The sequence below is a fragment of the Phanerochaete carnosa genome, assembly GCF_000300595.1.
Source record: "Phanerochaete carnosa HHB-10118-sp unplaced genomic scaffold PHACAscaffold_8, whole genome shotgun sequence".
NCBI lineage: Eukaryota > Fungi > Basidiomycota > Agaricomycetes > Polyporales > Phanerochaetaceae > Phanerochaete > Phanerochaete carnosa.
The window spans coordinates 842353-852448 of record NW_006767635.1 but is presented as its reverse complement, the minus strand read 5'-3'; the positions used below and the strand labels follow the sequence as shown (position 1 = coordinate 852448).

At 54.0% G+C, this 10096-nt stretch overlaps 5 protein-coding genes across 5 annotated transcripts; all 5 read right to left on the bottom strand.

The window, feature by feature from the left end:
• Window positions 1-1960: 1960 nt before the first annotated feature.
• On the bottom strand, window positions 1961-4726 carry PHACADRAFT_149121 (uncharacterized protein). Its single transcript, XM_007398739.1, has 10 exons — window positions 4121-4726; window positions 3933-4067; window positions 3758-3875; window positions 3612-3699; window positions 3291-3560; window positions 2849-3232; window positions 2643-2795; window positions 2371-2587; window positions 2196-2312; window positions 1961-2135 (listed from the first exon to the last, which is right to left on the bottom strand). The coding sequence occupies exons 3-8, from the start codon at window positions 3847-3849 to the stop codon at window positions 2372-2374; spliced, it is 1203 nt and encodes a 400-aa protein (XP_007398801.1). The 5' UTR covers window positions 3850-3875; window positions 3933-4067; window positions 4121-4726; the 3' UTR covers window positions 1961-2135; window positions 2196-2312; window position 2371.
• A 191-nt stretch (window positions 4727-4917) lies between these two features.
• Window positions 4918-6771, bottom strand: PHACADRAFT_260855 (uncharacterized protein). The gene is made up of 10 exons (XM_007398738.1): window positions 6501-6771; window positions 6164-6437; window positions 6093-6113; window positions 5844-6039; window positions 5731-5789; window positions 5633-5673; window positions 5503-5573; window positions 5389-5446; window positions 5233-5333; window positions 4918-5174 (listed from the first exon to the last, which is right to left on the bottom strand). The coding sequence occupies exons 1-10, from the start codon at window positions 6661-6663 to the stop codon at window positions 5148-5150; spliced, it is 1011 nt and encodes a 336-aa protein (XP_007398800.1). The 5' UTR covers window positions 6664-6771; the 3' UTR covers window positions 4918-5147.
• Window positions 6772-7130: 359 nt separating this feature from the next.
• On the bottom strand, window positions 7131-8009 carry PHACADRAFT_260854 (uncharacterized protein). The gene has a single exon (XM_007398737.1). The coding sequence runs from the start codon at window positions 7871-7873 to the stop codon at window positions 7280-7282; it is 594 nt and encodes a 197-aa protein (XP_007398799.1). The 5' UTR covers window positions 7874-8009; the 3' UTR covers window positions 7131-7279.
• Window positions 8010-8034: 25 nt separating this feature from the next.
• On the bottom strand, window positions 8035-9650 carry PHACADRAFT_260853 (uncharacterized protein; the record flags this gene model as incomplete). Its single annotated transcript, XM_007398736.1, has 1 exon — window positions 8035-9650. Exon 1 carries the CDS (start codon window positions 9176-9178, stop codon window positions 8036-8038), a length of 1143 nt encoding a protein of 380 aa, XP_007398798.1. The 5' UTR covers window positions 9179-9650.
• A 43-nt stretch (window positions 9651-9693) lies between these two features.
• Window positions 9694-9988, bottom strand: PHACADRAFT_260852 (uncharacterized protein). The gene has a single exon (XM_007398735.1). The coding sequence runs from the start codon at window positions 9925-9927 to the stop codon at window positions 9736-9738; it is 192 nt and encodes a 63-aa protein (XP_007398797.1). The 5' UTR covers window positions 9928-9988; the 3' UTR covers window positions 9694-9735.
• Between the last annotated feature and the right edge of the window lie 108 nt (window positions 9989-10096).

The following is a 10096-nucleotide window of genomic DNA, read 5'->3' as shown; positions in this document are numbered from 1 at the left end:
AAGTTCACTATTTGACTAACCCTAGACTGCGAGAGCTAGTGGCGTCATTATTTGAGACTGTGGTACGTCTCCTGTAGAGCTTACAGTAATTAGACTAGCAGTAAAGAGATTAATTCTATTCTTGATCTTCAACTCTAAATTGGAAGCTTCAGACTGCTTCAAGTTATACAAATCCTCTAAGGACATTAAATTGTCCTTACTAGCCAAAGCTTATTAAGTTAACCAAGACATTAACTTGTCTTTGTTACCCTCTTATCTTACTTATCTAAAAACCCTATTCTACTAACCCAAGTAGCTAGTCCTTAAGCTACTAACCAAACCTCCTTACAGCCCATCTTCTAAGATTCCTTAAAAGTCCCTTGTAAACAGGCAAGTGAGGCTTTAGAGTACTCAAGCAGATTAGTAGGTGGTCTTTGAATTAGTTCCCCACGAACACCAGGATAGCTTGGTTGAAAGGCTAACCCAGTGAACCCTGGAAAGAAAAGATTGGGAAAACCAAATCTAAGTATTCCATACTATACCCTTCTTGCTTTTAGTTTAGAACTTCAGACCAAACTCCATTGCCTTTTATCAAGAAGTAACCTTCTAGGATTCTTCTAGAATCTTCTTTATACCAAGCCTCATTTTATTTTACTTACTTTTCTTATCCTAACCTTTTCTTTACAACAATGGCAGCGGAGCAGCACTCGCATGTATATTAAAGGCAACCTCCCGCCATCAAATGGAGCAAGCTCCCCTTTCCCCCACCTTCACCTCTAAAGTCTGCCCCTCCGAGCTTCGGGCACATCCTAAGAGTCATCGAGAATACACTCGCAAGAGCGTGAGACAAGTTTCGCCTGTGACGAGTGCGGGCATGAGCATTTAAGTAAGAGTTTTATCAGATCATTCATTGAGCTTAGTTACGTGTTTAGACATTGAGTTTTGTTATTGGCCGTTTCCTCCCCACACGTAAAGCCCCGCATATATTGAGCGCTGACCTGTACGTCGAATCCTCCTCCACAACGCGAGATTCTGCATTTTGATGGTGATCCTTCATCAACCACCAGCTTGGATTCCCTTCACATCTCCATCCCAAGATCTCTGCCGAGACCATGGGAACCTGGCCAACCCTGACCAACCCTGGCCAAATGCTTCCCACGGGTCCCTGAGCTGCTAGCGTGCCGCCTACGGCGGCATCCCCCCTTGCCATGACCTAGTTGCCCAGCTGAAGTACTGTTAAAACCTACCACCCTATGATGACATCACCCTCTTTCCATATTTAGATTTGATGCGCGCAGAGTGCACTCAGCTCTGGTGCCCTTTGGTTCTCCGCTATGTTTCCCTCAGTCTCAGCTTCCTCAGCATACTAGGTATTGGACTGAATATATTAGGAAGTAGATAAGCTATATAAGAACACGTAGGAATATCTTTGGAATTTTATCTTTGATTACTCATGAATCCCCCCCCCCTGCGCGATTCCATTCACAACAATTTAGAAGCTCTCAGGGACTGGTGACCTGTACTGCCTGAAACTGTATTGTAGGGAGAGTATTAGGCCCAAGAGTGCACATTATTTGACATGTCAAGGATGTATAACTTTGGTCGGAGACGGCGGACAACGCGCCAGTGAGTCATTACTTTCGCACTAATGACTAGAACACGCGGACTTGCCACGCCTTGACTGAGAGTTATGGTGCGCAGCCACCTTCGCGGGAACCTGCTAATTAGCATCTGCGAGAACGTGATCACTATAGAGTCAGCAAACGCATGGCTGATCAGCGGGATTCACTTTCTGCGCGGAGTACGACCTGGCAAGAGTGCATTGCGCAGAGCTCGAGCAAGTTTGCGGGCGCGAGCCGCCGTACCGCGCGTTGTACAGAAGCATGGCAACCTCCTCTGATACATACGCACACGCAGACGTACATGAAGCCCAAGAGCGTGACGACTTCGTTCTGGCAGGAGGCGAAATGAGGAAGGGGTACTGGGCATGCCATGGTTCCGGACGAAGGAGCCAAAATTATGGGCACTTGGGCGTTCACGACCATGCTCGGAAATACAAAAAGTTAGCATTTCTATTCAACAAACCCTGGGCGACCGAAGAGCGAGTGTAAGCGAAGCAATCTGAAGCGCATCTCTCATCTGCTGGCGTCCTAAAACTATATCTCACCTCAGCTCTGGTCACTCTGGAGCGCGGCAGAGAGTAAAGGGGGACTGACATCAATATGCCCGGCCATATGTATCGCACACACGACTGAGCCATCTAACCTAGAACCGATACCGTCTCACAACATCGTCCCAAAGCTTCTTGGCGTCCACTCTTGCGTCAAGACGAGCTGCAAGTAAGAATGCACCACTCAGTTTCCTGCATATTTACGCATCAGCACAATATACCTCAGCTGTACGACCCACAAACGCATCGATTGAGGCTGTACGTCTCCCTCGGCGGGGCCGTCAGCCTATGCTGCAGCATAACCGGGATCTGTGCGCGGATTTGCGCCGTGATGTCCGCCCAGCTCGAGCGGGGTCCGGACGCGAACGGCTGCGGCGTGTGCGCCTTGAACGGCGTCGCGAGTAGGGACATGGACGTGACGTGTGCATCGAGCATGAGCTGGCGCGGGCGCCTGTCAGCGTGCCGTACGGAGCAGGAGCAGTGGAAGGCGCACCTCGTTCTCTTCGCCGGTAAGATAGCCGACCTTCAGGCTCCGGTCTATGCAGGCCTGCCGGTCGTCGGACGCTGCAGCCTGTAAGAGTCGGAGCCAGCTGCCGATGAACTCTTTCGAGTATTCACGCGTGGCCCCGAAATCGACAAGTTCAATCTGTTGGGAGAGGGGATGAGTAAGAGTATGGTGCACAGAAGAGACAGTCTCACTCTGCGTGTGCTTTTGCTCCACAGGAAGTTCGTCCAGTTGGGGTCGGTCTGCATCGTCCTGAACACGAATAGCTCCTTCAGGCAGAGGTCGATGATTCGGTGGCAATCTTCATGGCCACGCCAATCAGCATTATTCTGCTCTATTTTTACCAGAATTGACTGTACCTTATTGCGATCCTCCTGTGGCATGCCCTCAATTACGTTCCCACCAACACTGACGCCATCGACCATCTCCATAACAAGCACGCGCTCGGTGCTGCCTTCCCAGACCCAGGGCACCTTGAATCGCCGGTCACTTCCCAGATATGATGGCTGGCCGAACTTCTTCAGGAAAGACGCTTCGCGCGTATAGTCACATTCGTCCGCGAGCTCTTCTTTCATGACCTTCCGACAAGCGCAAGTCAGCAATCGTATCTCAGAGACGTTCGCCTATGAGCATTACTGCAATTGTCTTGTCCAAGAAGAACCCCTTCGGCAAAAGCTTTCCTGCCGTTAGCAACAACCTGACGTAGCCGAGGTCGCTCTCGATGGAGTTGACGATGTTCGGAAACTGGATCTTCACTGCCACGGGCTCCTCCTTTCCAGTAGGAGAGGATGCAGCTGCGAGGACGGCGGAGTGTACTTGACCAATGGATGCCGCCGCGAAGGGTGTCCTGTCGAACGATGCAAAGTGGTTCATCCAAGAGGGACCAAGGGAAGACTTCATAACTTCCTGCGAGGAAAAATCAGATAAGCGACGATACTGAAGACGGCCTCCACTTACTTCCGTCTGCCAGTCAGGCATATAATGCGCACTGTCCTGCACGCGCCTGAATATGTCTTCTATTTCCGGAGGCAAGACATGGCTGTCTTTCCAAGCAGTGAGTTCCACATTCCCCAGTGGCTTGTGGTCTGATAGGTTGCATACCCTGTATGCTCATGAACTGGCCTAGCTTGAGAGCAGCACCACGCATCTGTGTCAGCTTCGATACCAGACGTTTGACGTTACCCTCAGTCATCATGAGTGACGTGTGCTGGTCTGAGTTGCCTGTCGAGCGTCGAATGAGCTCAGATGCGGCGCCATAACCCAAGGACGCGGCGAGACCTTAGTGTATTTAAACTGCAGATTGATACAAGCAATGCGAGTAAACTGACCTCCGTAGTGGAAGAGACGTCCTATGCGGGACGACGGGACCTTCGAAGACTGCAATTTCCTCATTGTAACAGGTTCTGTGACATTCTTGAAGACAATAAGTCGCGTAGAAAAGCGCTGTAAACGAGACTAAGGCTTACCAGGGGTGCATCTGGGATACCTATCGTGACTGAAGACTCGGCGGTCTGAGCTGGCTCTGTGCTGCTACAGAGGTCACAAGAGAAATAAGAGAGCTATCAGCTTGTTTTATCACAGGCTTCATTATCCGTATGGCGTCTGACTCTAGTCTTGACGGGCTCGGTATCCGAGCCGTAGACAACAATTCGGGCGCATGCTGTCTCACTATCGGCGAGGTCTGCAACTTTTCATGCGAAGCGGGTGCCGGAGCCATCCACGGGAGCTCCTCCCGTGCATTCGCAGCCCCAGGAACAGGCACGTACGCAATTTTATCGGCCAGAGAAGCGTCCATGGCCGCGCCTCGCACCGAGTTCTCGGACGTCGGCGCGTCCCGGACCTGGATGTCAGAAGCATGCCTACGAGCTGGCGCCGTCCCCTTCAGGACGAGGGCGGACGACGCCTTGACGTCTGTGCCTGCACGCCGTGGCACATGACGCGCTCCTCGTCGCAGAAGCTGGGTGGCACCGAACTCGGCCTGCGTCGCGCGGATTTGCGCGGCGTGCCCGAGGACCTCGAGCACGCTGTGTGCCACGCAGCACCAGTTGTACGCGGGCCCCGGGGGCATTTTCTGTGCAATTTCAGTGCAAATTTACAGATAGAGGGAGACTGGACTTGCTGTTTGCGCGTACCAGGACGCGTTGGCGGACAGTGTTGGAGAGCAAAAGCGGAAGTAACTGAGGAATGCCGCCGTGCCGAGGACTTGGTGGCGACCACGTGACTATTGGTCAAAAAACAGTTATTATGTCTAGCGCAGATATAACAGATATGTATTGTATAAGAGCTATATAGATATCATAGTCTATGGATAGGGACGAGGATAGAGATCCACGATAATAATGACGGTACGGCAACCCTACAGGGCAGGTAGTACCAAGCATTGCAGTGTGGTTTCAAAAAGGACACCTTCAACTGTTGTCTGCCAGAAAGCCTGGCAAAAACCTGCTAGCCTGCCGCCAAATTTCCTAGTACTGAGATCCGGCTTCAAGTCAATCAATGCGAGAGGCTGACGTAAATGTTCTACGGATTCATCAAGTATTTAGCACCAAGAGCAGCGATAGCCAGAGGGGACACGTACCACCGGAGTGGGCGTCGTGCCAAGCTGACTGGCAAGAGCGCTCAAATCGCCGGTGACATAGATGTTCATACCGGACATCGCTAGGTAGGTCGTGGGAGTTGCTAAGGACCCCATCGTCAGCAGGGCACAAGCACACCCATGTATAGTTGAACTTACAGCCATCGGGATTAACCCACTTGACGGTCATCTTCCCACTTGCAGGATCAATGCTAAACTGTGAGGTTTCCTTCTGTTAGTGGAAGCGTCCGGAAGCGTGGCGTGAGCACGTACGATAGTGGTTTGGACGTATCCAATGGCGTACGTATCGTAGACGTAGGTGGACGACGCGCTACCAGCGGGAGCTGTGAGGCAAATGAGATCAGCGCCTGGACCTAACAGAGCAGTGAATCGCAGCGCTTACTGTGGGCACGCGAGTTCTGTAGCTCTAGGTAGATCTGGTTGCTATTGCGGCATTTCCATCAGCCCCTGGCTTCCTGGAAAGGGATAAGAGACGCGTACCCAGGTCCCAGCGTAACCTGCGGCCCACTCCGGATGGCGACACCAGTCAGGCGGTACGGCTGTCACAAAGCGTTGAGAATCCACAAAGCGCGTCGACCAATCGTGGAACCTACCGTGCCCGGGTGTCCCAGCTCGACGACGGCATCCAGCGGGCTCGGCTCGACGTAGGTGTAGCGCCAGGCATCGGATGCCGAGGAGCCGTCTCCGAGAGTCGTGGTCAAGCCGTAGGCACCGAGATATCCAAGTGGCTCAGCGTCACGCTTTGTAGGATCCGTCGAGGCGGCATATACACCAAGTACGCCAGTTTGACTGTCAGGCGATGATCAGATACAGCATGTCTTTCACCTCAGGCGGAGACTTACGTCGAGCCGGGGGCAGGAAGTCTGAGAGAAGGGTCTTCAGAAGAGCCAAAAATACAAAAGGCGGCACTTACGTGGGAGTAGGCGTGGTGGAAGTTGAGGAGGAGCTTGAAGAGGAGGAAGAGCTCGACGAAGAGGATGAACTGCTAGAAACTGAGGAGCTAGAAGAGCTCGAGCTGGAAGAAGGGTTGGAGCTCGACGAAGAGGTAGAGCCGGACGTGGACGTGAAGGACGAGGACGACAGGGTCGGGGACGACGTGTCTGAGGTGCTGCTCGCCGCGCTCGTGGTCGTCGCGGGGTTCGTCGCGGACGTCGGAAGTGCGGAAGGAACGCCGTCACGCGCGGCCCCTGCGCAAGACGCCTCGCCTCAAATCCGAAAGCTTAAGACGCCACAGGAGAGACAGGGCTTACTGTGATGAACGTCAAAGAGCCTCTTGGGATAGACGGGGGGCAGGCCGCGGGCCAAACGCTGGGCGTTGCTGCCCGCACGCGCGTCGACGGCGTACGCGTCCGAAAGCTGAAAGAGCGACAGTGCTACGAGAGAAAAAGAGAGAGCGTGGTGGAAGGAACGCATGGCGGTGGCAGGGAGCCTAAGAGCAAGACGGGGGAACCTCGAGCCTGGGGGAACAGCGAAGCGCAGACCGGCCTTTATACCAGCACCACACGCGTCCGCCAAAATTCGATCGTCCCTTGAGCTCGTTGGACAGGTTGGTACCTGACGGACACTGAAAAAGGCCAGATAGTTCAGTCCCGGGCTGTGATGCGCTTGGCGTGCCTACCTTTGACAGCGGCGTCCAAACGCAAATCATCTGCGAGACAGATCAGGATGATTTCGAAGGGGAAGATATCACCTCCTTTATGCGCATGCACTAGCTACGAGGCGGACGAGGGGGGACTACGAACAGATCACAGTGCCAGTCGGATCCAACTTTTGGAGGTTGGGCGGGCGGGGCCGACGCGCATTTTTGATCGTACCTTGAGCTAGCCTCCAGTTGCTTACGATGCTGTGGTTAGTCATCAGTCGCTCGTTCCTCGAGTGTGGTTCTGCGACTCCGAATGATATTAATATTATTGCAACCATAACAAATTTTGTGGCTTAGCATAGTGTATGTAGTCGGAACGGTATAGACATTGAGTCCAAATCTCCTGCCGGTAATCGTGGCCCTTTACGCGTACTTACCATCCAAGGCTCACGTCTTCGCATCGTTCATTTCGACGCTAGTATCACCTTGACTATCGTCGACATCGGATTCAGACTCTACAATACCCTCCGGTGCAGGCTCCGATGCAGGCGCCGATTGACGCTGTTTCCGCTTCACGAACGTTGACAAGCATTCTTCCTCAGACTCGGCCTCGAGATCTTCCACCGCCACAGGCCCCTCCGTCGTCTCAACGTATTGCTTCATCGTCCTGCTGCCACCTTCTCTGTTGGTCTTCTTAGACACCGGCAGGCTCTCGTTCTGCATCGCCAGTGCGTCCGCCTCTTCCCAGGTCAGCCCCGTTCGCAGCCGGATCCCGCAGCCGGAGTAGTGCCTTTTGCGCTCCGAGACGGTGACGCGCGAGAGGGACGCGCCGCAGCCATACGGACACACGTAGCTCGGGAAGTGCGCAACGTAGTGCCTCGTGTAGTTCTCGCCCTGCAGGGCTTGCGTGCACTTGGGGCAGGCCACCCTCTCCTTCCGCTTCGTGAGCTCCGGGTGCATGCGCCGTACGTGGTGTATCGCGGCCGACCTTCGCACGACCTCAGTGCAGCCTGGGAGCGGGCACGGCATCTCGAAGTCCATCGTACCCACGGCGACGACGCCCTGCTCGGCGATGGGGTTCGTCCAACGTGGTTTTCTTCGCACCGGCTTTCTTCGAGGGTCATCTCGTTTAGAAATGTCTTTAAGCTGACGATTGCTAAGCAGACGTCGTCAATAATAAGTATACGGGAAATAACAAAAAGCTTACTCGAGGCGAAAGGTGATGAGCGCCTCATGTTGCGGTTCCAGGCGCTTGCTCTCGATCTCCCTTCCGAGCCGCGCGGAAGTGGCATCGGCCTGCTCGGATTGAGCTTCGAACGCAAGCTCGTCTCTGTACTCGCTCGTAGGCACCACAGGCATCTGATTCAAACACCGCGTAGACATTGTCCGGTGCGTGTTCCATTTCCCGGTTTCTAATGATAGAGCTCGACTTTCGCCAGACAGCGCTTCCCATCGCGGAACGTAGCCATCGTCGTCTTCTTCCTCCGCCACTGAAGCACGACGTGGAGGTATATTCTCGACGTCTTTGGTACCGTATGCTTCGTCATGTTCAACTGGAGAAGCACAGTTTCGGCGGGATGTGTTCCTGCTCCGCGGATGTGCATCCTTTAGCTTGGCGCGTGTCCAGCGAGCGGTGTACTGCGGAGCGTGTTGTCTCTCTTCGTCTGCGTAACTGAGACATTGGTCCCGCGTCCCGTGCAAACGTCGTCCGGGCACCGGTGGCGCTCGATATTGAGGAAACGGATCCCCGCGCTGCATGAGCCGCTTCACGAGCCAGTCGGGAGGCATAGGTATATCTTCAGGCGGCACAGGACGTTCTTCATTCAGTGTGTTGGGGCCTTCGTACATAGGCTTCTGCGCGGGAAAAGGAGGCCTACCGCGACAGGACTTCTCGATCTGCATTGCCGGTGCGGGACGTCGCTGAAGCGGCGGAGCTGAATGCTGGCGTATTCCTGAACTTGGCCGGAAGTCTTGAGGACGAGGACGGGCGGGCCGCGATTCGTGCGTTGGTGCAGAAGGAAGAGGCGGAGGCGGAGGCGAAAGAGACGTTGCACTAGACATCCTTCGCGGATCGTACGCTGGCGCGGTGTCCTGGGGAAGGGTGAGTGACGGATGTACAGTAGGAATGGGGCAGCGGTCGTAGTAGTTTATATCGACATGTCGAGTAGCAGATCGCGGAGACGGCCAAGTAGGCACGCAGTCTTCGAAATGTTCCATGGCCTCGAGCGTATGCTCGTCCGTGCGGACCCAAATACGACGTCCACCAGCCAAAGTGTAGTGATTCTGCTCCAGATCTTCCGGGCGAGCACGCTTCTGGTTGGAGGTGTTAATCGGTGACAGTGCCATGGCTGAGGCTGTTGAGACGAGCAAGGTGGGCGTTCAGGGAAGAGTTGGGGGATGCGAGGGATGTCCCTTTTTAATGAGGCCCGAGCTTACAGTGAGTGAGTCAAAATAAAAAAAAGCTGTTCGCATAAATTGTGGCACCGAAAATTCCCGCCCTATATAGAGCAAATGAGCCGGTCAAAGGTACGGAGAGGGAGCCACATCCACTCACTTTTGACGAGTTTCACTGGGGCTTTTGGAGCTCGAGAGAACGTGTTGTATCCAGAGTTTGGCTGTGAGCTACGTTGTGGAGATTCGTTGCTTATGAAGGCCACTGGGAGGTGAAAGCTCAGGCTCCGACTACATTTTTGGAGAGGCCACACAGGTGGCCACTGCTTGGACCAACATGGGCAAGTCACAACACCCCTTTTGGGAGCAAACAAGAGCGGCCTAGAGTTGCTCCAAATTGGCTTTCCCCTTGTTCGAAGGCTGAAAACAACATAGAGGTCGGCGCATGCAAGAATTGGAAAGAAGAGTACTCTCACCCTCGATCGTGCACTCCACTCCAAAAGAGGAAAGATCTAGTGAAACGAAGACCTCCTGCCTGTCTGCCACCAGAGTCCGAGATGGGCCGGACACGTAACGTCGTCGAGATGTATCACGCCAGCTATGAAAAGCTCAGACCCCGTGAGGAACGCTATAGAGGCAGCGAGACGAGCAGTACGTTCGTCTGAAGAGAAGGCTAGCTCGTCTTCTCTCCTGACGGACGTCATGGACGTCGAGTTCAATGTGTTCGACACGCACTTACGCAAGGCCAGTAGGGGTCGGAGGTCAGCGCGAGCGAGTGGGAGAAGGAAAGACACGCTGTGAGAATGTCTCGGAGCCTCTCGGGACGCGCGCTCAGCGATCAAGCGCTCAAGATCCGCTTGCCCAAGGCCGACC